Here is a 27,058-nt window from a genome sequence, read left to right on the forward strand (position 1 = left end):
CCTTACCTGGTCTGGCCTACATATGACTCCAGATCCACAGCAATGTGGTTGATTCTAAACTGCCCTCTGAAATGGCCTAGCAAGCCACTCGATTCAAAGGCAATTAGGGATGAGCAACAAGTGCTGACCTTGCCAGTGATGTCTACATCATATAAAAGAATATTCAAAAAGTATTTTGTTTGCTGTCCTAATGGTGACTTGTAAATATAAAAGTTCTCTATCTGTCTTGTGTATTTGGTATTCTGTAGGGTAACCTCCCTCCCGATTACAGGATCAGTTTAATAGACATTGGACTAGTGATTGAGAACCTGATGGGAGGAGCATATCGCTGTAATTACACTCGGAAAAGATTTCGAACACTGTACCACAACCTGTTTGGTCCAAAAAGGGTGAGTACTTTACGAAAAACAACCAAGAAGCTAAAACTATATGCAGCAACTAGGAGACTGTGACGTTATTTTAATTTTTTGTTTATTTACCCTTGCACATAAGATTCACTGGCCGGGCCTGCATTTATTGCCCATCTCTAATTGCCCCTTGAGAAGGTGGTGGTGAGCCGCCATCTTGAACCGATGCAATCCATGTGGTGCGGTTACACCCACAGTGCTGTTAGGGAGGGAGTTCCAGGATTTTGACCCAGCGATAGTGAGGGAACAACGATATATTTCCAATCCATGATGGTGTGTGGCTTGGAGGGGAACTTCTAGGTGGTGGTGTTCCCATACATTTGCTGCCCTTATCCTTCTAGGTGGTAGTAGTCGTGGGTTTGGAAGGTGCTGTCTAAGGAGCCTGGGTGAGTTGCTGCAGTGCATCTTGTAGATGGTACACACTGCTGCCACTGTGCATCGGTGATGGAGGGAATGAATGTTGGAGGTGGTGGATGGGATGCCAATCATGAGGTCCGCTTTGTTCTGGATGGTGTTAAGCTTCTTGAATGTTGTTGGAGCTGCACTCATCCAGGCAAGTGGGAAGTATTCCAGCACACTCCTGACATGTGCCTTGTAGATGGCAGACAGGCTTTGGAGAGTCAGGAGGTGAGTTACTCACAACAGAATTCCCAGACCCTGACCTGCTCTTAGAGCCACAGTATTTCAATAGCTAGACCAATTCAGTTTCTGGTCAATGGTAATCCCGGGATGTTGATGGTGGGCAATTCAGCAATGGCAATGTCATTGAATATCAGAAGGAGATGTTAGATTCTCTCCTGTTGGAGATGGTCATTGCCTGGCAGTTGGGCGGTGTGAATATTACTTCAGACTTTTCAGCTTATGCCTAAATATTGTCATTCCCATGAACGAATAAAGGAAAGTTATAAAGTGGCATTAAAACAATGTTCTTCTAGTGTACCTCTCTAATAACGTTTAAAATATTGTCAATGCGAAAACTCGATTCACAAGTCTCAGTGTTTACCTGCAGTGCATGTTACAACTGTTGGTGTATTTGTGATTGAATATTATAAATGTCAATGATCTCTCTATCCCAGAACAGCTTTTGATCACGATTGTCTAAGTATGTATGACTGTTAATTACTCACTGGGTGACACAGCAGAATAGATCTTGTTATAAAGCTGTTGCAGCCAATTGAGTGAACCCTCCAAGTAACGAGGTGTCATTCTGCTGCTAAACTGTGACCCAGGCATTTTGTCTGCTGTTTCTTTAAGATGCCATTGACTATTTTCCCCGCTGCATTCCCAGTTGGCAGAACTGTCCCATCTCCATATAAACCATCCCTTTTCACAGCATTGACTAAGCATTTTGTATTGTATAACTCATACACCTTCCTCTGCCTCTTCCCCATCCCCTCAACACCTCCCCTGCCCCTCACCCTCCCCCTCCCCGTCCCCCACCCCCATTCCCTCCACACCTCCCCCTTCCCCTCCCCATTCCCTCCACACCTGCACCTGCCCATCCCACATCCCCTCCACACCTGCGCTTCTCCATCCCCTATCCCCTCCATACCTACCCTTGCCCCTCCCCATCCCCCCAACACTTCCCCCTGCCCCTCCCCCTTCCCTCCCTACCTACCCCTGCCCCTACACCATTCCCTCCATACCTCCACCTGCCCCTCCTACATCCCCTCCACACCTGTGCTTCCCCATCCCCTATCCCCTCCATACCTACCCCTGCCCCTCCCCATCACCTCCACACTTACCCATACCTCTTCCCAATCCCCTCCACATCTACCCCACCTCTTCCTCATCCCATCTACATTCCCCTGCCTCTTCCCCATCCGCTCCACAACCTCCTCCTCTTCCCAATGCCCTCCACATGTCCTATTGCCCCTCCCCTCCCCTTCCCCAACACACACCTCCACCACCCCACCAAGCACCTGCCCCTGCCCCTCCACACACCTCTCCCTGCCTTTCCCCCCACACACACCACACATTCCCCCTTCCCTTCCCTCACTTCGTTTACATATCTCCCCCTGCCCCTCCTTCACCACACCACAACTCTCCCCTATCCCACCCCCTCCCCCTTCCTTTTCCCTCCCCACCCCTCCACATATCCCCTCACCGTCCCCCTCCCCTCCTCTCCCTACCCCTGTATCTCTCTCTCTCTCCCCCCCTCCTCATTTCCTACCCTCCCTCTCTCCTTTCCACTTCCTTCACCTTCAAAGCATTTCTCCATCTGCCTCCCTCCCCTCTTCCCTTCTCTCTACCTCTCCATCTGTTTCCCCATTCCAACTCCTCCTTTGTCTTCCCCTCCCATTTTCCCTCTCTCCCACATTCTCCCCCTCATACTTCTTCTCCCTCTCTCAACCTTCTCCATCTCCCCTTCCCTTCTCCCCTCAACCCTGGCTCCACCTCCCTCTTCTATCCCTTCCCCTCCCACCACCTCCCTCTACCCTTCCAGCTCCTTCTCCCTCTCCCCCTCCATCTCGCTCTCTCTCTCTCTCTCTCCAACCCTTCCCTCTCCATTCCCCTCCTGCTCCTCTCCCTCCCTCCCTGGCTCTGTCTAGCTCTCTCTCTCCCCTCCCTCACTCACTCTCCTCCACTCTGTGTCTTCCCATTACCACTCCCCATCCCCTTCTATCTCCTTCTCCTGGTCCAGTTGGCCTCTAACTCCACTGGACTCAATATTATGATTGTCTAGGATATGCAGTATGGGCGCTGCTGGTTCATATCAGAAGATGAAAGGAGGGATTCCCTCAAATAATCAAGGGAAACCTAATCTCTTATTAAATAAAGCAGCAAATTTCAATACATTTCCAAGAAGTTTTTGTTTTGACAAGCAATGTCCCATACACCTACAGACATCTCGGATTTTATGTTTGGATCAACCGCGTGCCAGATGACAATCTGGGTTCCTTGCCCAGAGTATCCTCCTTGGCAATTTGATGAGACCATTGCATCTTCTCATTCCATGCAGGTTTTATCATTCCACAAGCATCCTTTGATTATTCCATATGACTGCATTATCCATTATTCTGTGTCAAGCAATCTAAAGCCAGGATCATAAAGACAGGATCATAAATAGGTGAGGGAGTGTTAGATGGTCTAGAAATCAGATAATCACCAGAATACTGAGATGGTTCTGTCCTCAGCTTCCATTTCCCTACATCTGACTGACATAGGGTGGAACCCTGCGGAGGTGATGGAAGTCTAACCTGCCAGCTGTACAGCAAGTGAGGGACCTGTGTTGCATCCTCTGGGGAGGGCCCATCGAACCACAAACCAATCAGGCAGCTGAGAGGCCAGCGGCAGGCCTTCTCCCAGGATCAGGACCCTGGGGGCAGAGGTCCCGCCTACCAAGAGCTGTCAGCCAATGAGAGGGCAGCAGCTCTTCTGCTCAGCAGCGCCATGAGGGAGGCAGTGCCTGCTGCAGGGAATACACACAACAGAGACCGAGAATGGAGGAGCAATCCAGGCCACAGATGGAGGGCAATCACAGATTTTTATAAATTCATTTACAGAGTGTGTGCGTCACTGGCTGGACCAGCATTTATTGCCCATCCCTAATTATCCTTGAGAAGGTGGTGGTGAGCGGTCTTCTTGAACCGCTGCAGTCCATGTGGTATAGGTACACCCACAGTGATGTTAGCGAGGGAGTCAGGTTGGATTTGTGCTGCTTTTTTGTGTACAGGACATACCTGGGCAATTTTCCACATAGTCGGGTAGATGTCAGTGTTGTAGCTATACTAGGACAGCTTGGCTAGGGGCGCAGGAAAGTTCTGGCGCACAAGTCTTCAGTACTTTTGCTGGAATATTGTCAGGGCCCATAGCCTTTGCAGTATCCATCAGCCATTTCTTGTTATCGCGTGGAGTGAATTGGCTGAAGACTGGGGACATCCAGAGGAGGCCGAGATGGATCCTCCACTCAGCACTTCTGGATGAAAATTGTTGTAAATGCTTCAGACTTATATTTTGCACTGATGTGTTGGGCTCCTCCATCATTGAGGATGGGGATATTGTGTTGTCTAATTGTCCACCACCATTCATAACTGGATGTGGCAGAACTGCAGAGCTTAGATCTGATCCATTGGGTTGTGGGATCGCTTAGCTCTGTCTATCACTTGCTGCTTATGCTGTTTGGCATGCAAATAGTCCTGTGTTATAGCTTCACCAGGTTAACATCTAATTTTTAGGTATGCCTGGTGCTGCTCCTGACATGCCCTCCTGCATTCTTCATTGAACCAGGGTTGATCCCCTGGCTTGACGGTAATGGTAGGGTGGGGAAATATGCTGGGCCATGAGGTTATAAATTGTGTTCAATTACAATTCTGCTGCTGCTGATGGCCCACTTTTGAGTTGCTAGATATGTTCAGAATCTATCCCATTTGGCACGGTGGTAATGTCACACAATACAAAGAAGGATATCCTCAAGGTGAAGACAGGACTTCGTCTCCACAATGACTGTGCAGTGGTCACTCCTACCGATACTGTCATGGACAGATGCATCTGAGGCATGGTGAGGATCTGAGATTGGTGAGGATGAGGTCAAGTGTGTTTTTCTCTCTTGTTGGTTCCCTCATCACCTGCCACAGACCCAGTCTAGCAGCTATGTCCTCTAGGACTTGGCCAACTTGGTCTGTGGTGGTGCTACCGAGCCACTTTTGATGATGGACATTGAAGTCCCCCACCCAGAGTACATTCTCTGCCCTTGCCACCCTCAGTGCTTCCCCCAAGTGGTGTTCAACATGGAGGAGCACTGATTCATCAGCTGAGGGAGGGCATTGAGTGGTAATTAGCAGGAGGCTTCCTTGCCCATGTTTGACCTGATGCCATGAGACTTCGTGGAGTCCGGAGTCGATGTTGAGGACTCCCAGGGCAACTCCCTCCTGACTGTATACCACTATGCCACCACCCATGTTGGGTCTGTCCTACTGGTGGGACAGAACATACCCAGGGATGGTGTTGGTGGTGTCTGGGACTTGTCTCTAAGGTATGATTCCATGAGGATGACTGCTGCTTGACTAGTCCCTGAGGCAGCTCTCCCAATTTTGGCACAAGCCCCCAGATGTCAGTGAGGAGGACTTTGCAGGGTCAATAGGGCTGAGATTGCTGTTGTCGTTTCCAGTGCCTCGATCAATGCCAGGTGGTCTGTTCGGTTTAGCATATTTTTTTACAACTGAGTGACTTGCTAGGCCATTTCAGAGTCAGCCACATTGCTGTGGGTCTGGTGTCACATGTAAGCCAGATTAGATCAGGTAAGGCATTAGTGAACCATTTGGGTTTTTACAACAATCGACAATGGTTCAATGGCCATCATTAGACTTTTAATTCCAGATCATTATTCAATTCAAATTCCACCATCTGGTGGTGAGATTTGAACATGGGTCCCCAGGGCATTACCCTGGATTACCAGTCCAGCGATAATACCACTACGCCACCACCTCCCCAGATTAAGAAGAGGATGAGTACGGTAGCAAGGGCATGGGGGCGGATCTCACTGGGTGCACCCCCTCCCCCCCCCCCAACTTCCCAATGTCTGGTCCCTCAATCAGGTACTGAGAGTCTTTGATGGAGGGACTCCCTCTCCCCCCGCACCATTCCCCTCCCTCCAACTAAGGTTAATACCAGCACCAGGATGAGTCCCTTAATTTGTCCTCAATTGTCCACTTAAGGACCTCAGTTGGCGACGGGGCAGGAGGGCAGGAAAGCCATCGGGGGGCCTTCCGCCCCGGACTTAATTGGGATGGAGGTGGAAAGATGGTGGGGTCCACCACCTTCCCACGTGATTAAGTGCCCCCTGCATTTCCAAACACGCCACTAGACCGGGCAGAAGATTCCACCCACACTCTTCTTCAGTGGGTATTGCTGAGAATAATGTGCAGGGGCTCCCCTCTTCCTCCCCCTGCATTGTTATCACTGGCTACAAATTACAAGCATCGATGGATGAAACACAATTCTATCAATTTAGCCAATGTGCTTTTATGGGATTTCATATTTCAATCTATTATATATTAAATTCAGTACCTGGGATACTGGTTGAAATCTTTAATGAGAAACTTGGCTCTGTGGGCCACACCCATTATATGGCAACAGTAGCATTGTGGTTATGCTACTGAACTAAGAGACCTGGGCCTAATCAGGCATGAGGTTCAATTCCCACCACAGCAGCTGGGATAATTAAATAAATCTGGAATTTAAAAAGTAATGGTGACTGTGAAACTACTGGGTTAAAAACCTATCTGGTTCACTAATGTCCTTTAGGGAGGGAAATCTGCCACCCTTACCTGGTCTGGCCTACATGTGACTCCAGATCCACAGCGAGGTGGTCAACTCTGAAAAGGCCTAGCAAACCACTCAATTGTCAGGAAGGTATCTCACCATCAGCCACCCAAGGACAGTTAGGGGTGGGCAATAAATGCTGACCTGGTCAGTGATGTCCACCTTTCACGAATGCATTAAAAAGAAAACAAAATCTAAAATTAAAAACAAGAAATGTTGGAAATACTCAGCAGGTCAGCTGGCGTCAGGCGTATGTGTGTGAGAATGGGTGGTGATGTCCCTTGAGCTAGCGGTGAGTGAGATGCCAGTGATTGTGTGATGGGCTTAGAGTGTGTGAGTTTAGAGTGAAGAGATGGGTAACCTTGGCGGCACAGATTAGTTCATTCATCCTCTAGCTGCATTGGCCAACCTCTTCTGTGCAGTTTTGCCATTGACCACCACTGCCATCACCTACCAAGCCAGAATGGTAATGTTGCTGCCCCTCCTGCTGCCAGAGTGGGGGTAGAGGTCATCGAGATGGGCCTCCATAGTGTCCAAAAGGCGCTCGAGGGACGTGTCACTAAACAGGGGGGCTGCAGTCTTCTTGCCTTTCAGGGCCTCGCCTGATTTGAAGCAGTCCTGGGCTGGAAGCACTGAGCGCGGCTGTACTTTAAATGTAGCGCCTGGTGTGATGAAGCGGCGAAGTGACAGTGTGGCGGGCAAATCAGAGCACCCCCGCCACGGAAACGGCGTGTTTCCGGTAATGCATAAATCCTGCAGCAGGCTTGAGACAATACAGCATGAGAAGCCACCATTGCAGGCAGCGGGTATTTTACTCGCCCGCAATGATTCCCGCCCAGTATTTCAGGTTGATGAACTGTTAATTAGGATTAAGTCTTCACTCCGACACCATCCTTAATCTAACAGATTTTCTGGTGGTTTTCTCCAGACTTACAGTGATAGTTTTGAAACTGTCAAAAGCCAAGTTCATTTTTACGGAACAATGAAACTGAAACAAATCAGAACTCCCGAAAAGGATGCTGTCACACCTGCAGGTGTTAGCATAATGGCAGGTTTTAATGTTAAAGCTCTCTCCTTCCCTGTCACACAATCACCTGACCTAGCATCACACACAGCAGGTGGAATTTTGTGGCGAGATTGTATTGTGAAAAAAATTGACCGTTTAAATTTTTAGCAACTTATGCAGGATTTTAAATTATACATATTACATAGGATTGCATAGAAATTACAGCATAGAAACAGGGCATTCAACTCAACTGGTCTGTGCTGGTGTTTATGCCCCAAAAGAGCCTCCCCCCACCCCTCTTCATCTCACCCCATCAGCACATCCTTCAATATCCTTCTATCCTTTTATACCTTTCTCCCTCCTGTTTATCCAGCTTCCCTTTGAATATATCTATACTATTCAAATAGTCACTTAGTAGTACAGAACTTGAGTATTACTGAAAAGAGAAACATGCTGTCAAAGCTTTTCATCTTGTACTCATCAGGACAAATGCAAGAATGTCAAATTTCAAAGGAAGCAACAATTAATACAGTCTGAGAATCAGAAGTGACTTGCTGACCAATCAGCACCCTTTTCAATGCAGTATAAATTGTTCCTCCCTTTGAAATTTGGTATTCTTGCATCTGCCCTGATGAGTGCAAGATGAAAAGCTTTAACAGCATGTCTCTTTTTCAGCAATACTGTACTATTCACCTCAACCACTCCCTGTGGTAGCGAGTTCCACATTCTCACCACCCTCTGGATAAAGAAGTTTATTTGGATTTATTAGTGACCATCTTATATTTATGACCCCTAGTTTTAGACTCCCCCACTCTATGTCTAACCTATAAAAGCCTTCTGTAACTTTAAAGACTTCCATCAGCTCACCCCTCATCTTCCTCTTTTCTAGAAAAAAGGGCCTACTCAAACTTTCCTGATATATAAAACCTCTCCATTCTGATATCAGTCTATTAAATCTCTTTTGAGCCTTCTCCAATGCCCTTATATCCATTTTGTAATATGGAGACCAGAAATGAGCACAGTACTCCAAGTATGGTCTAACAAATGTTCCATAAAAGTTTAACCTAACTTCAAGATTTTCAATTCTATTCTTCCAGAAATGAAAGCTAGTGATTTGTTTATATTGTTTTTAAGGCCGATGGGCCTCCTTCTGTGCAGCCTTAACTAAAGCTTATTCTTATCAAGCTGGTGCAAGTGCCAATTTACTGCCATTAACTACTGGGTTGTGAATACTTCAACATGTGGTCAATAGGTTTGTACAAGAAGATAAAAATGCTTAGAGTTTATTTTAAACCTTCACTTTTCTTATTGATTTCTTGCAGCCCAAGGCTCTGAAACTGCTGGGAATGGAGGTACATTAACACCATTTCTTTATTCAAGGAGGTCAACTCGGTTTATAGAACAGGGGTTCAGATACTCACCAGTGGACAAAACATTGTGTCGCACTCCAGCATGATCTCAACCAGAACTGTAAATGCATTACATATGGCACACGCTACGACCGTACTAATATAAAATATGACCAACTGTCTGGAACTTGAGGCGAAATCCCTCATTTATTTCCATCTAATTAGCATCGGCAAATTTGAGATGAAAATGATTTTTCCCTCTTTGCATTGAGTTATTGAGTTAAATGATCAGTCTTGGCTCCGTGACTCACCCTTTAAAGCAACCGAGACAGGTTCATACATTAAGTGGTTAATCCCACTTAGTGGATTTTTAAGACATCGGCCAATTCAGTTTACAACAATGCATATTCAGGAATATTAACATGTACTTTTGCACTTGCAATAATCCCACTAGGACCAAATTTAGAAAATTATTTAATTCCAATTTTTTTTTTATTAATTATCCCAACCCCTGTTCTATAAACAAATCATGCATTAGAGATTAGTGGAATATTCAGCCTGTGAAAGAAGTTTATAACTCACAACTCAAGTTACTAGTAAGTTATGAGTGTTTTCTTTCTGTGTGATGGGACAGACTAGGTATAGCATCGCTTCCTTCTGGGTTCCCTTGTGTCTCTGAAATCTCCCTCTTTTATTCATTGTTAATTTATGTTTTGCATCCATTTTAAGGCTGCGCTATTGATGTTTCCCTCCCTTTGGTTCCTTGTGCCTGTCGTTAATCGTTTTATTTTTCTTTGTCAGTTCATTCTCTAGTCTTGCCAATTGTGTTTTGTTTTGATAACTCCATTGCCTAGAAGAATGCTTTGGTCATCAGCTTTAAGTTCACTGTATTGTTGATGTTCAAGAGTTTTCACCCAACTGTTTAGAATCAGTATGTACTTAACATTTCTTAAACATTACCTTACTACCAAACTGTAATGTGTTATGACCGCAGCTGATGTTATTCGCTGAGCAAGACAAATCCCAGAGGAAAACTTGTCTTATTGCTCACAACTTTTTTTTTTGTATTTTGAAAATGAGGGGAAAACTATTGATTCCAGAAGCATAAAATCCCAGTAACACTTTTAGGATTTTAACATTAAAAGATTTATTAACAAGAAAAAAAGAACTTTAACACACAAGAGTAAAATTATACAGTTGAAACAATTTTACAAAACGTTCCCCAAAAAACCCACTTGGTCAGAACACACAAGTAAACTACTTGTCAACAGCTCCCTTATAGATTTTAACCATAAAAATCCAGTATTACCCAAGGCAAAAACTGCTGTTACTTTAATAAAGTATACCACATGACTTCTCATTCTCTTCCACTCTGCTGTGGTAATCCAAAGGAAGTTCAGAAACAGACTGCTCTCACAAGGACTTTTCTGGCTTGAAACTGGATGGCTGCTTCAAATTCTCAACTTTGCTCAGCACAGAGCTGGTCTCAGGACACAGCCTCCACACACACAGTCACCTCAACTTAACTAAACATCCTTCTTAAATATATTTTTTTCTTTCGTCCTAGACTCCATTGTCCTAAGCACCTTGTTGAACTAAGCTTTTCCAAAATATAAAAATCTTTCTTGTCTTCCTATTTCCTCTACTTTCAGATCAAATAAAATTTATTAACCTTCACTTATTTAATTATGAAACTGTAATTATTAATTATGAAACTGTAATTAATTAAACTTTAATTATGTAAGTTGTAAAAGTCCCTTGACATCTCTACTACCCTTTGAAATTTAATCGCTGAAAAGTCAAGTCCCTACCTATCACCTAATGCAACTTTAAAAACCCAACCTATTTACTCATGCATTTAACTTCACCATAGCCTTTCATTATAAATGCATGCATCTAGCTATTTACCATTCATCTCTCAGTTCCCACACACAAGCTGTCTCTATGAACCTTCCCCCAGTTTAATTAATCATGGACAAACACACACACACACCAGACATTTTTTACAGAATACCACCATATTCCCAAAAATTTTAAAATAATAATATCCATCTTCACAAATGAATGATATAAGTGGTCACACATGACACTATCCAATTGGCCATGAATACCCCATTAGCTCTTTCTAAAACTGGCACAAAAATTGTTTCGGAAGAGAAAATTGTGGACTGTTGGAGAACTGTTTTCAGATTATATGAATGCTTGCAGTGTCATGTCAAGGAATGTGTCTGTCTATTAATAATAGATATTGCATCATAATGGATAACCTGTTAAAGTATATTATAAACTCATTATTATAGGGGTTGGTTAGATCAGTTGGCTCGATAGCTAGTGTATGGTTCCAAATAACACCAACAGCATGGGTTTGATTCCTGTTCTGGCTGAGGTAGACTTTGGGACCTGCCTCCTTGCTCTGTCCCTGAAAGTGGAAGGCGATGGCAAACCACCATTGACAAAAAACTGCCAAGATAAACAGCTCAGGATGAAGTTACAGCAGACAATGAGCTAAGGACCTGCCTTCAGGCAGAGCACACACGACAATGACGCATTCTTAATTGTGAATTAATATTTCTCCAAATATCACAAGAGCTGAGTTTAAGAAATAATAGTTAAATTGTATAATGCAGCACAGTTGGAGTTCCTTGGTCCTCAAAATACTCTGCTAGGTGGAGTTCCTGCACTGCGCAGTGATATATTCTGCAGCACATTTCATCAATAGTACAGCATCTCTGTTTATGCCACATGACATTCAAAAATGTATCGAATCAAACCTTGAAAACTGGGGTTGCCAAGTCTGGCTGCAAGATTTCCTGGATTACATAATTGCCTGCCTCCAACTGGTGCCTCGCACAATCTTGCTATTGGGCACCTGACACATCAGTCCTCATGAAGTCCCACCTTCCCACACCCATTGGGAGATGCACAGACTCTTCCTTACCCTGATTGGATGAATTTTGACTGTCAGCCTTTTTTGATCCTCCCCTCCTTTCTTGCTTCAGGTTCCTCCCTCTTGCCGAGGGTTGGGTGCAACCTTGCACCAGTCACTTCTACTGGAAGCAGCAGTATTTTTACGACTAAGTTCCATTGCTAACTCTGAGACAATACTCAGTAAGATCCCAATCTTCTCCAAGGTGACTGGTCACACAAGCCCACTTGGTCAGGGATCTGCCCTGGGTGAGTCACACATCTTGCTAGTGTTCGCCTTCAGAGCCATGTTCTCTTGCTGGGGTCATCTGCCTCTTCCGTCATTCCAGAGTTCATGCACTTGGAGGAGTGACGTCCCTTATCGACACCACATGAATTTGATGATACCCTCGTTTAGTTTAGCTCATCAGCTTAGATGAGGCACCATGGTATGCCCGCTGGTGTGCATTACCAGCTATTTGGGGCCATGGATGAGAGCTGAGGACACTGTGGGATGCCAAAGAACCATATTCAAAACCCAGAATGTGTGGCTGACAATCATTCGAAGGATACTAGTCCTGTCACACAAATCCCCCATATACCCCTCTACCTCAAATATTTTTAGAACCTATAAGCAAAAGTGTTCAAAGAAAGCGACAAAAGAACAGTTTTTTAATGTTCCTGTGATTTTTCTCCTTGGTGTGTCTCCCAGGAGTGTCCCAGGGATTAATCTTCAATTTCTGGAGACTCCAGAGCAATCCTGGAGGGTTGGCAACCCCGACCGACAATGTGTGTAAACTCAAGCACAGTGAAGGGGGTCTGTGAAGCCATTTTTGCTGATGAATGTTCTCTCGTCAATTATACAGGAAGAGCCTCCCATGCGAAGAGGCAGGAAGACGACTAAGAAGAGGGAGGAAGACATAGACATTGACTTGGATGATCCAGAGATCAATCACTTCCCCTACCCCTTTCATGAGCTGATGCTGTGGGCTGTCCTGATGAAGCGACAGAAGATGGCATTATTTTTTTGGCAGCATGGTGAGGAGGCTATGGCCAAGGCGCTTGTCGCCTGCAAGCTCTGCAAAGCCATGGCCCATGAGGCCTCTGAAAATGACATGGTGGATGACATCTCACAAGAATTAAACCATAACTCCAGGTTCGTTTACAGTTGCTTTACAGAGCTACAACACAAAATAATGTTGGCTGTGTGTACAAAGCTTCACCTTGATGTTGACTCAATTGTTCTTCTGAGCAAATGAGGGAAAGGGAAGAAAAAGAGAGAGGGGCTGGGTTGACAGATAATGATTTCTTTAACCATCCGCATTTCCCTTAGCTTACCCCAACTGCACTGGCCTCAACAACATCACAGGGAGGAAATAAATCGCCTGCTGACAGCTCTCTGGTTTGCTTTAACACCCAGCTCTCCATCTTCTGGTCCTCAGTGTTAAGCTGGAAGAAGTATTGGCTCATCCTACTCTTAATGGCAATAGATTTGGGGCCAATGGTGGAAGCTGAGAGGCAGAGGTAGAGCTGAAGAGAAATCGCACCATCCTTAAAGATGATGTTGGCGAAGCTATTTTGCAAATGGTGTAAGTGTTGTGGTTGGTGATATTGAGGCTGAGGAAAGGGCACAGAAGAGGACCATATAAGATGCTCAGGGGGCTTGACAGGGTAGATACTGAAAGGTTGTTTCCCCTTGTGGGAGAGTCTAGGGCCAAAGGACATAATCTGAGAGGAAGGAGCCACCCATTTAAGACAGAGAAGAAGAATTTCTTCATTCAGAGGGTAGTTAATCTGTGGAATTCTTTGTCGCAGAGGGCTGTAGAGATTGGGTCATTAAATATATTCAAGGCTGAGATAGACAGCTTTTTAATCAGCAAGCAATCAAAGGTTATAGGGAAAAGACAGGAAAGTGCAGTTGAGGATTATCAGATCAGCCATGATCTCATTGAATGGCGGAGCAGACTCGATGGGCCGAATGGCCTACTTCTGCTCCTATGTCTTATGGTCTTATGGTCTTACTAAAGCTATTCTCAGTTTAATGCATCATAGTTACCCAGATAGGTTAAAAGAATTGGGACTTTATACTTTAGAGAAACTTAGGCTTAGTGATGATCTGATTTTGTTCCAATAAATGGGTTAGAGAGGACCAGGAGCTGCAATTTTAAGGTCGGATTCTAAGCTAGATTTTAGGAGATGGTTCCTTTCCTCAGAGGATAGTAAATCTCTGTAGCAGGCTGAGGTCTTGTGCAGTCATCATCAATTCACTGAACTCCTTCTAGCAAATGCAATATTGGTCTCAAGGGAGCTGGAATACAAAGGGTGAAAGTTTTATTCATTATACCAAACTCTGATCAGACCCCATTTAGAGTACTACACTCAGCTCTGGGCATCACACCTCAGAAAGGATATTGGAAGGGTTTGCAGCTTCGTTGGAATGATGCCAGACTAAATTACAAGGACCAGCTGCATAGACACAGCTTGTATTCTGTTGAATTTAGAAGATTAAAGATTGAGGTGTTTAAGATGATTAAAAGATTTGATCGGGTCGATAGAGAGAAATTATTTCCTCTGGTGGGGGAAGAGTCCAGAACAAGGGGGAAGAACCTTAAAATGAGAGCCAGGCCATTCAGGGGTGATGTCAGGAAGCACTTCTTCACACAAAGGGTAGTGGAAATCTGGAACTCTCTCCCCCAAAAAGATATTGAGGCCAGGGGTCAACTGAAAATTTCAAAACTGAGATATTTAGATTCTTGCTGGGTAAGGGAATTAAGGGTTACAGAACCAATGCAGGTAGATGGAGTTAAGATACAGGTCAGGCATGATGTCATTGAATGGCGGAGCAGGAACTCGAAGGGCTGATTGGCCTGCTATGTCAATGCAGATGGATGGAGCATTACTCTGTAGCTGTGTTTGCTACGCCTGAGGTGGGAGTCATTGATACTTGAGGTGATGAACATGAAAGCAAAAGGGAAGACATTGGAACGTAACTTTGCGTTGAGTGGATTTTAATCAGTTCTCAGAATGGGCCTGACTGAACGTCATTACTTTGCGTAGGGAGTTTGCTCAGCTTGCTGTCGAGCTCCTGGACCAGTCATACAAGCAGGAGGAGCAGATGGCCATGAAGTTGCTGACATATGAGCTGAAGAACTGGAGTAACTCGACCTGCCTGCAGCTGGCTGTGGCAGCGAAACACAGGGACTTCATCGCTCACACCTGCAGTCAAATGCTCCTCACTGACATGTGGATGGGAAGGCTCCGAATCCGGAAGAACTCCAGTCTGAAGGTTAGTGCAAGGCAATGTAGCACAGAGTGGGAATGTTTTACATAGAGGATAACACAGAATTTTACAGCATAGAAATAGACCAGGAAAGCATTGGAATAGCCAAGTCCAAAATTCTGCTGCCTATGTCCTGACTTGCAACATCGACCTTTATCCTCACTAGACTACATTGGTTCCTGCTCCAGCAAAGCCTCAATTTTAACATTTTCATTCTTGCTTTCAAATCCCTCCATGGCCTTGTCCCTCCCTATTTCTGTAATCTCCACCAGGCTTACAGCCCTCTGAGATCTCTGCACTCCTCCTTTTCTGGCATTGCATATTCCCCAGTTTTTCATCACTCTGTCATTGGCAGCCATGCCTTCAGTTGCCTGGGGCCCTGAGATCTTGAATTCCCTCCCCCACTCTCTACCTTTCTCTCCCCCTTTAAGACACTCCTTAAAACCCAGATCTTTGACCAAGCTTTTGGTCGCCTATCCTAATATCTCCTTAGGTGTCTGTATCAAATCTTGTTTGATTGTACTCCTGTGAAGTGCCTGGAGACATTTTACTAGATTAGAGCTGCTATATAAATGTAATTGCTATTGAGTTTTGAGGTAACAAAGGCATGGGTGAGGGTTTCAGCAGATGAGCTGAGGCAGTTGACCAGTTGGGCAATGTTATGATGTCCAATGATGTCTAGTGATGTCCTGGAGCTGAGGTGACTGACCTCCAGGAACCACAGCCATCATACCTGGCACAAAGGCAGATGTTTGTGGTGGTTGGAGGTCAATCGTCTCAGCTCCAGGACATCACTGCAGAAGTTCCTCAGGATAGTGTCTTAGGCCCAACCGTCTTCAGCTGCTTCATCAATGACCTTCCTTTCATCATAAGGTCAGAAGTGGGGATGTTCACTGATGATTGCACAATATTCAGCACCAATCGCAACTCCTCAGATACTGAAGCAGTCCAAATGTAGCGAGACCTGGACAACATCCAGACCTGGGCTGACAAGTGGCAAGTAACATTCACACCACACAAGTGCCAGGCAATGGCCATCTCCAACAACAGAGAATCTAACCATCTCCCCTTGATATTCAATGGCATTACCATCACTGAATCCTCCACTATCAACATCCTGGGGATTACCATTGACTGAAAACTGAACTGGACTAGCCATATAAATACTGTGGCTACAAGAGCAGGTCATACGTTAGGAATCGTGCAATGAGTAACTCACCTCCTAACTCCCCAAAGCCTGTCCACCATCGACAAGGCATAAGTCAGGAGCCTGGATGAGTGCAGCTCCCACAACACTCAAGAAGCTTGACACCATCCAGGACAAAGCAGCCCGCTTGATTGGCATCATATCCACAAACATTCACTCCCTCTACCACTGATGCACAGTTGCAGCAGTATGTACCACCTACAAGATGCACTGCAGGAATTCATCAAGGCTCCTTAGACAGCACCTTCCAAACCCATGACTACTACCACCTAAAAGGACAAGGGCAGCAGATGTATGGGAACACCACCCCCTGGAAGTTCCCCTCCAAGCCACTCACCATCCTGACTTGGAAATATATCGGCCATTCCTTCACTATCGCTGGGTCAAAATCCTGGAACTCCCTCCCTAACAGCACTGTGGGTGCACTTACACCACATGGACTGCAGCAGTTCAAGAAGGCAGCTCACCACCACCTTCTCAAGGGCAACTAGGAATGGGCAATAAATGCTGGCCCAGCCAACGAAGCCCACATCCCAAGAATGAATAAAAAACAAATGATATAAATCATTGGATTGAAGCCCACTCTGATCTCGGTTGGAGGCTAATAGTTTCTGGGGAGATCCTGAGTTGGGTTGGAGAGTATGTTGCTGGGTAGTTTTTCCACTGATGTTTGCAAGCCTCTTACAACTTCCAGCATGAAACAATTTGCTTCCTTTCTCTTTTTTTTTAAGTGTACATGAGACAAAGGGCGTAAGCATGAGAGACATGTGTTAAAATCTTAGAAAGAAAGGCTTGCATTTATATAAAACAAAAACAGAATTACCTGGAAAAACTCAGCAGGTCTGGCAGCATCGGCGGAGAAGAAAAGAGTTGACGTTTCGAGTCCTCATGACCCTTCGACAGAACTTGAGTTCGAGTCAAGGAAGGGAAGGGAAGTGTCAGAGATGGACCACGTGAAAATGATGGAGGGGAGAACTTCTTCAAGGAGGTAGGCATTTCTTGAAGAGCAGTGGCAGTCAATTAAACACAGAGATAAAAACAAAAAAACTGCGGATGCTGGAAATCCAAAACAAAAACAGAATTACCTGGAAAAACTCAGCAGGTCTGGCAGCATCGGCGGAGAAGAAAAGAGTTGACGTTTCGAGTCCTCATGACCCTTCGACAGAACTTGAGTTCGAGTCAAGGAAGGGAAGGGAAGTGTCAGAGATGGACCACGTGAAAATGATGGAGGGGAGAACTTCTTCAAGGAGGTAGGCATTTCTTGAAGAGCAGTGGCAGTCAATTAAACACAGAGATAAAAACAAAAAAACTGCGGATGCTGGAAATCCAAAACAAAAACAGAATTACCTGGAAAAACTCAGCAGGTCTGGCAGCATCGGCGGAGAAGAAAAGAGTTGACGTTTCGAGTCCTCATGACCCTTCGACAGAACTTGAGTTCGAGTCAAGGAAGGGAAGGGAAGTGTCAGAGATGGACCACGTGTCATGAGGACTCGAAACGTCAACTCTTTTCTTCTCCGCCGATGCTGCCAGACCTGCTGAGTTTTTCCAGGTAATTCTGTTTTTGTTTTGGATTTCCAGCATCCGCAGTTTTTTTGTTTTTATCTCTGTGTTTAATTGACTGCCACTGCTCTTCAAGAAATGCCTACCTCCTTGAAGAAGTTCTCCCCTCCATCATTTTCACGTGGTCCATCTCTGACACTTCCCTTCCCTTCCTTGACTCGAACTCAAGTTCTGTCGAAGGGTCATGAGGACTCGAAACGTCAACTCTTTTCTTCTCCGCCGATGCTGCCAGACCTGCTGAGTTTTTCCAGGTAATTCTGTTTTTGTTTTGGATTTCCAGCATCCGCAGTTTTTTTGTTTTTATCTCTGTGTTTAATTGACTGCCACTGCTCTTCAAGAAATGCCTACCTCCTTGAAGAAGTTCTCCCCTCCATCATTTTCACGTGGTCCATCTCTGACACTTCCCTTCCCTTCCTTGACTCGAACTCAAGTTCTGTCGAAGGGTCATGAGGACTCGAAACGTCAACTCTTTTCTTCTCCGCCGATGCTGCCAGACCTGCTGAGTTTTTCCAGGTAATTCTGTTTTTGTTTTGGATTTCCAGCATCCGCAGTTTTTTTGTTTTTATCTTTGCATTTATATAACGTCTTTCATGAACTCAGGAAATCCTAAAGCAATTTTACAGCCAATGAAGTACTTTTCAAGTGTGCTCCATACATTAGGAGAGAGAGAATTATATGAGCAATACATTCCCTCATCTAGACTCAGCCAATATTTTCAGACAAGTCAGAATAACAGATGTTATAGTTGTAGGACTAATATTTCATTGTAAATTTAATTGTAAAATATATTTTAACTGAACATGATAGATGATACTCTATTACCAATGCCAGCAATTAAAGGGTCATTATGTTTTCTGTTTTCTTTGGCTAGATCAGCCAGGAAAGCCATGTGCTATGTCCATCATGTTGAAATTCATGTCTCTGCATACAAATATTCCCCAGTCAAATGGCAGAGAAAATCAGATAGGGACTTCTTCTCCAGGAAACCCATACATCACTCCTGGCAGCTGTCCAACAGTTGGATTTAGAGTGGAGACTTGCACACACAGCTGTCTCTGCCACAGGAGATGTGTTGCCTGAGGGAGGGCTAATTGGGGTGGAAATTAGAGGAAAATAGAATCACATATTACATCGTGCACACAGATTGGGAACAGGCTATTCAGCCCTGCAGGTCAGTGCTGACGTTCATATGTACATGCTCATTAGGATGAAGCCTGTCACTGTTGGGGTTAAAGCATTTCTTCATGTTCACCGTGTCATGTGAGTATCAAGCAGTCACTCCTAGGCTGTGGCACATCCATCTGCACTAACATCGGAACAGGAAGAGGCCATTCAGCCCCTCAAGACATTTCCGCTATTCAATTAGATCATTGCTAATCTGTATCTTAAGTCCACCTACCAGCCTTTGCTTCCATATCCCTTAATAGCCCTTAGCTAACAAAAAATCTATTCATCTCAGTTTTGAAATTTTCTGTTGACCCCCAGCCTCAACAGCTTTTTGGGGGCAAGAGCTCCAGATTTCCACTCCGCATATGTGAAGAAGTACTTTAACCCCAAAATTCAGAGTGATTCCTACCACCTCAGTGTAAATGTTTAGCACCATTTAGATCCAGCCATGCATCGCCTTTTGGCTTCACCTTAATGCAATCCCACCAAGCTTCTCGTTCTATTCCTCGCCATCTCCCAAATGCATCCAACCCCATCTTGAACCTGTTTATACCATTCACTTCTCTTGTCTAACCCAATGACCTGTTCGGCAGTTCATACAGTGGATAAAATGGCCCATTTAACATTGCTTCAATCCATATTTTTCCCATTTTAACCTGTCTGAATCCTTCTTCACAATGAATAACACATAAAGCCATTAGTCAACATTGTCAGTCTCCTTTACGTAAAGACATAAGAAACAGGAGCAGAAGTAGGCCATTTGGCCCCTCGAGTCTGTTCTGTGATCTACTCTCGATCTAACAAATCTAATTCTAGTCAACTTGAGGTGTCCCTTTGTGTTGGGATTGTTTAATTCAGCTCATTTCCTGCACATTCTTAGCCCACTGGCTCTTGAGGCATTACTGTCTGACGTTACAAGTCTTTCTCTCGATTGTTCCCAAGGTTATTCTGGGCATCTTGTTGCCTCCATCGATCCTGAGCCTGGAATTTAAGAACAAGAATGAAATGTCATACATGCCACACAGCCAAGAGTCGGCCTTACTGGGGAAGGAAGTGGAGGAGCCTGAGAAACCTGTCAAAGAGAAGGAGGAGGAGGATATGGAGTTCACAGTAAGCAAACACCAGAGATTCTTAAGTTGTGTAGTTTACAAAGTTAACTCTTAAAGATTCTCTAATTCAGCATGAAATAAATTAAAGAAAGAACTTGCATTTATATAGCACCTTTTACATCCTCAGGACCTCCCAAAACATTTTACAGCCAATGAAGTACTTTTGAAGTGTAGTCACTGTTGTAATGTAGGAAATGCGGCAACCAATTTGCACACAGCAAGATCCCACAAAGAGAAATGTGATAATAACCAGGTTAGTGATGTTGATTGAGGGATAAATATTATCCAGGAGAGCTCCCCTGTTCTTTTTCATAGTAGTGCTCTGGGACCTTTCATGTCCACCTGACAGGGCAAAACATTAATGTCTCATCCGAATGACAGCACCTCCAACAGTGCAGCACTCGGTACTGCAGTGGGAGTGTCAGCTGAGAATATGGGCAAGATCTTCTGGTTGGCGAGCGGGGACCGGGGAGCGGGCCCCACTCGCTGATGTGTAAAATGATGCGGAATAATGTCGGGTGGAACTCCCGGCGTCACCCCGCATCATTTCCATTTTCAGGTCAGCGGGGGCGCAGCTGAGTCAGCTGCGGGTCCGCCGACCTGTCATCAGCCTATTGAGGCCATTGAAAAACTAATCAAGGTCATTAATAGACCTGCCCGTCCAACCTTAAGGTGGGTGGGCAGGCCGGGAGCCCTGGCGAGCTTCAGAAAAAGCATGAAATCTCATCCAAGGGCAGGACAAGGTTTCATGAGGGTATTTAAATTTTTAAGAAAGGTTTCAGTTAAACTTATGGACATGCCCCAACTCATGTGACATTGGGACATGGCAGGGAAAATTTTTAAACATGTTTATTAAAAGTTTTAAATCGGAGTTAATGTCCCTGAGGCAGCACTTAGCCTCAGGAAGATCTGTGCACTCTTTTGTGGATATGTGCGAGAAAGCACTCCCGGCTGAGGGAATACCACACCCCCCCGCCGCCTGCACAGGGAGCGCACAGCACTTCCTGGCGGGCGTCACGCTGGGCGGGCCTTAATTGGCCCACCCATATAAAATGGCTGTGTGCCCCCAATGGGGGGCACCGATCAGAGGCATGCCCACCCGTGCCAGCACCCGCACTTCCCTCCCAAGGGGGGGGAAATTTTTCCCTATATGCTCAAATTGCTGGAGGCGTTTTAAACACACAACCTTCTGATGAGGACAAGAGTGTGACCCACTGAGCCATGGCTGACACAGCTAACAGGCTTGTTTCTGGAACAATAAAGAGGTGGGGAAGTTTGTACATGTGAAGAGTGAGCTGACCCAATAACTGAGAAATGAGAAAGCAGTCAGCAAAATCAGTGAACACCGCAAGAGGGATAGAGTCTTTGCCATGCATTTTCCTTATATCATGTGTCAAAGTTGAATCTAGTGAAGGACCAGAAAGGATGTGAAATAAAATGGTACCAAAATGGATTTAAGGAAAAAATGGGTTTATGTTTCCTTTACAACCAACCCCCGCCCCCACACCATCACCCCCAACTAAACCATCATAATGTTCCATAGAAAAATACAGCACAGAAGGAGGCCATTTGGCCCATTGTGCATTTACTGTTTCCTTGAACCAGCTATCCAATTAGTCCTATTTCCCTGCCTGTCGCCCTGGTCCTGCATATTTATCCAGTCGATAACTACACCAAACATTCAAGGAGGGTATCAGGCTTAATCCAGTTGGCTCCAAACCTTGAAACATCTTGATTTTTGAATTCTCACCCTTGTTCTCAAATACCTCCATGGCCTTGCCCCTCTCTACCTCAGTAAGCTCCTTCAACTTGAGATCTCTGTACTCCTCCATTCTAGTTGTCTGGCTGTTTCATTTCTCCACCATTGGCATCCATACCTTCACCTGCTGAGGCCCTTAGCTCTGGAATTTCCTCCCTAAACCTCTCTGCCTCTCTCTCCCCCTTAAGATACTTCTTAAGTCCTATCTCTTTGACCAAGCCTTTGGTCATCTGTCCTAATATCTGCTTATGTGGCTCAATGTCAAATCTTTGCCTGATAATGCTCTTTTGGCACATCTTGGCACATTTTACTAGGCACTCTATAAATGCAAGCTGACATTGACTGGGGTGGGGGAGAAGGAATACTGGCCAGAGTTTCCATTTATGATCCTATACGGTATCTGGGTTTTGAGACTGGAATCCAATGATCCGTTAAGTTGTTCAGCTGAAGCTTCTCCATGAATAATAGTGAAAGAGTGGCTACATTTCATTCCCATTCAACTTTTTCTGACTTGATAAATTCATCAGGCTGCCTCCCCCAGTTAGTGCCGTTTCTCTAAGAGGTTGTCTTCTGCTGAAGTTCTGTTAGGAGGTGGAGAGGAGACAAACCCCTTGTGGAAATTCAGAGGTTGTTGCAATGTCTTGCTATTGGCTGTAAGACGGGGCTATCAAAGGTCAAGTCTCAGAGCTGTGAAATTCTGTTACTTTCAGGCAATGCTGGATGGGGTAAATGGAGAATCTGTTCGAAAGAAAAATGATGAGGAAGTACCAACTGTACATAGAATGATTCCCTTTGGGAGAAAAATTTATGAATTCTACAATGCTCCGATTGTTAAGTTCTGGTTTCACACGGTAAGGAATAGAGCGAAGACTTGATTGCACACAGTATAATAATAGTGCAATTCTCACATTGCTAGTTATTGGTAATTCCTTAGTCAAGATTGAAGGACAAGTGTCAGTGCCCTGGGTACATGGACTTTTCTCAATGGACTATTTATCCAAAATAACATGAGATGGCCAACTGAAATCAAATCCAGTAGGTAATGGTTTATGCAGAAGGTGTGACTGACTGTTAACTGCTAGGCTGTATTTTTAAGTACAGTAACTTAAACGTGTTCAAATCCAACTACATCAGGGGCAGCCCCATGAGAAACATTTCTCTGATGGTCTGTGGTAAAATTTGCAGTCCCCCACCCCCACCTCCCAAGGGTGCAAAAAAATGAAATATAGGAACCGGAAGAGACCATTTAGCCCATCAGTTATTAATTAAGTCACCAGATTTTATTTTAAAAATCTGGATGGCAAGGCCAGCATATATTTCCCATCCTAGTTGCCTTTGAAAAGCTGGTGGTGAGCTGCCTTCTTGAACCGCTGCAATCCATGTGGCGCGGATACACCCACAGTGCTGTTAGGGAGGGAGCTGCAGGATTTTCCAGAAAACAATAATGAATATTGGAGCAACAATGATTATATTCAAACCATATGTCTTCTTGGATTACCAGGGAACTTTGGAAGCCTTTAGCTCCCTGTTGCTTTCTCCATGGCAACACAGCAGCCATTGATTTGCCAACCAATCAGCACCCTTTTCTCCTGTAGTATAAATTGTTGTGACCGTTTGAAATTTGACATTCTTTGGAAAAGCTTCAGCAACATGTCTCTCTTCTAAGCTACATTTAATTAGTTTTTTAACATACCAAACATGCCAAGGCAAATTGCAGAAGAGAAGCTGATGCTCCGATGCAGTGGAAGAGTTAGGAGAGGTGAAGTAAAGCAGGTTTGAAAAGGTAACTTACATAGGCACGGTGAAGGGTAGCAGCAGTGGAGGGTTCTCTAGAGAGAGTCCCAGAGATTTGACCCAATTTAGTAAAAGGTTCTGCCATTAATGGCAGAGGAGAAGAAAAAAGGAATTAGAGGGGTAAGAGTCAGGAGACCAAAGGGTGCGAGCTCCAACATGTACCTTGGGGGAAAGTTGGAGAGATAGATTACCAATTCGCCATCAACTAATTGAATGGCAGAACCAACTTGATGGGCTAAATGGTCACCTCCGGTTCCTATATTTCATTTTTTTGCACCCTTGGGAGGTGGGGGTGGGGGAACTGCAAATTTTACCACAGACCATCAGAGAAATGTTTCTCATGGGGCTGCACCTGACCCTGCAGCCTCCAGCCAATGGCAGTCAAGAGCTTTGTTGGACTTCAATAGAGATGTGCCCCCTTTCCTCCAAATTACCAAGATCTCAATGCCATCAGATGCCCAAGCTCTTGCCATTCATATCATGCTGTGTTTTCTATCAAACAGCTGGCGTACTTTGGCTATCTGATGCTTTTTAACTACATTGTTTTGGTGAAGATGGAACGATGGCCATCAGTGCAGGAGTGGATTGTCATCTCTTATATCTTCACGCTTGGCATAGAGAAGATGCGAGAGGTAAGCTATTCCTAACAACAGAAAATAAAATATGTTCTGGTTGTCACTGAGTTTCTCATGAGCCTGTGCCTACCGCTATTAGGGTGTAACGTTTGCAATTCTCCTGTCCTCTGGCAGCACCCCAAGTCTAAGGAAAACTGAAAAATTATGGCCAGTGTCTCCACAATTTCCACTTTCACTTCCCTCAATATTCTTGGATGCATCTCATTCTGTCCTCATGCCTTATCAACTTTAAATAAACTCTATCCAATACATGTTCCTCATTAATTTTAAACCATTCAGGTATCTGAATTTCCTGCTCCTTCACCATCACCTGTGCAGTATTTTCTTCTTTGGTAAAGACAGATGCAAAGTATTCATTTAATACCTCAGTTATACCCTCTGCCTCCATGTGTAAATTCCTAAGTGACTCTACTCCTCCGTTTACCGCCTTTTTACTAATTAGATGCCTGTAGAAGACATTGGGATTTCCTTTTTTGTTAGCTACCAGTTGCTTTTCCTACTCACTCCTTGCTTCTCTAATTTGCTTTCTCATCTCCCCTCTGAACCTTCTATATTCAGCCTGGTTCTCAATCATATTGTCCACCTGACATTTGTCTTAAGCACACTTTTTTTTTGCTTTATCTTAATTTCTAACTCTTTTCTTGTTCAGGGAGCTCTGGATTTGTTTGCTCTATCTTTCTCTTTTGAGGGGATACACCTTGACTGTGCCTGAACTCTCTCCTCTTCAAAGGTAGCCCACTGTTCAGCTATCATTTTTCCTGCCAACCTTTGACTCCATTTTATTTGCCCCAGATCCATTCTTATCCCATGGATGTTGGTTTTCCACAATTAATTATTCTTACTCAAGATTGTTTTTTGCCCTTTTCCATAGTCAGTCTAAACCTTATGATACAGTGATCACTAAATGTTCTCCTACTGACACCTGACCCACTTGGCCCACCTCATTCCCAAGAACCAGGTCCAGTAGTGCCACCGTTCTTATTGGACTGGAAACATACCGCTGTCAAAAATTCCCCTGAGCACAATCTAGGAACTCTTTTCCCTCTCTGCACTTTACAATCCTACTACTATCCCAGTATATACTTGGATAATTAAAGTCCCCCATTACAAGTATAAAATGTTTGCACCTCTCTGTAATTTCCTTGCAAATTTGTTCCTCTACATCCTTCCTGCTGGACTACAACGAGCAATGTAATTACACCTTTTTTGTTCCTTAGCTCTAGCCCAAATCGATTCTGTCCTTGAACCCTTTGGGACATCTCTCTGTCCAGCACTGCAATGCTCTCCTCAGTCAATACTGCCACCGCTCCCCCTTTCCTTCCTTTCCTACGTTTCCTGAATAAGTTGTATTCAGAAATATTTAACAACTAGTACTGCCCTTCTTTGAGCCAGGTCTTTGTTATAGCTGCAACATCGTAATATCACGTGGCAATCTGCGCCAATAACCCACCAGCCATATTTACCACACTCCCTGCATTTGCATACATTCACAGTAACACTGATTTAGATTTTTAGACTTTATTAAAATTCTTCATGCTTAGTTACAGTTCATTTCAATGGAAATGGGTAGTGGAAGTTTAGGAAGTGTGGCAGGTGAAACGTTGTGAAGAGGACATAAGGAGCTTGCTTACGGATATAGATAGGTTGAGTGAGTGGACAAAAATCTGGCAGATGGAGTATAATGTGGGAAAATGTGAAGCTGTTCACTTTGGCAGGAAGAAAAAAAAAGCAGAGTATTACTTAAACAGAGAACTGCTGCAGAATTCTGAGGTGCAGAGGGATCTATGCGTTCTAATACATGAGTCTCAAAAAGTTAGTGTGCAGGTTTAGCATGTAATTAAGAAGGCTAATAGAATGCTATCCTTTATTACGAGAGGAATTGAACATAAAAGTAAGGATGTTATGCTTCAGTTATACATGGCATTGGTGAGATCGCATCTCAAATACTGTGTGCAGTTTTGGTCTTTTTATTTAAGGAAGGATGTAAATGTGTTGGACACGGTTCAGAGGAGGTTTGCTAGATTGATACCTGGAATGAGTGGGTTGTCTTATGAGGAAAGTATATACAGACTGGGCTTATTTCCACTGGAGTTTAGAAAAGTGAGTGACTTGATTGAAGATCCTGTATGGTATTGACAAGGTGGACATGGAAAGGATGTTTCCTCTTGTGGGTGAGTCCAGAACTAGGAGCCAATGTTTTAAAATTAAGAGTCGCCCTTTTAGGACAGTGATGAGGAGAATTTTTTCCCTCAGAGGGTAGTGTGACTTTGGAACTCTGCCTCAGAAGGCGGTGGAAGCGGGGTCATTTAATATTTTTAAGTCAAAGGTAGATAGATTCTTATTAGGCAAGGGAATCAAAGGTTATTGGGGGTAGATGGGAATGTGGAATTTGAAACACAAAGAGATCAGCCATGATCTTAATGAATGGTGGAGCAGGCTCGAGGGGCCAAATGGTCTACTTCTGCTCCTATTTCGTATGTTCATATATAAACGAGCTAAGTGTGGTACATAAGTCAAGGGCAACTCATCTGAGTGCAGAGACAGACACAAACTGTGTTCCTAGCAGTTTGACATTGTTAATTATATATTAATTCTGCTCACGCAAGTGGTAGGCATT

At 44.5% G+C, this 27,058-nt stretch overlaps 1 protein-coding gene across 1 annotated transcript in view; it reads left to right on the forward strand.

Moving 5' to 3' along the window:
• trpm3 (transient receptor potential cation channel, subfamily M, member 3) overlaps window positions 1-27,058 on the forward strand; it is a 69,742-nt gene that overhangs the window by 21,076 nt on the left and 21,608 nt on the right. The window contains exons 6-12 of the mRNA XM_041185321.1: window positions 249-389; window positions 9,000-9,029; window positions 12,797-13,086; window positions 14,988-15,216; window positions 20,087-20,254; window positions 22,723-22,863; window positions 24,310-24,438. Coding sequence (XP_041041255.1) covers window positions 249-389; window positions 9,000-9,029; window positions 12,797-13,086; window positions 14,988-15,216; window positions 20,087-20,254; window positions 22,723-22,863; window positions 24,310-24,438 — 1,128 coding nt within the window. The remainder of the gene's footprint in view (window positions 1-248; window positions 390-8,999; window positions 9,030-12,796; window positions 13,087-14,987; window positions 15,217-20,086; window positions 20,255-22,722; window positions 22,864-24,309; window positions 24,439-27,058) is intronic.

The sequence above is a fragment of the Carcharodon carcharias genome, chromosome 4 (assembly GCF_017639515.1).
Source record: "Carcharodon carcharias isolate sCarCar2 chromosome 4, sCarCar2.pri, whole genome shotgun sequence".
In the NCBI taxonomy this organism is placed as follows: domain Eukaryota; kingdom Metazoa; phylum Chordata; class Chondrichthyes; order Lamniformes; family Lamnidae; genus Carcharodon; species Carcharodon carcharias.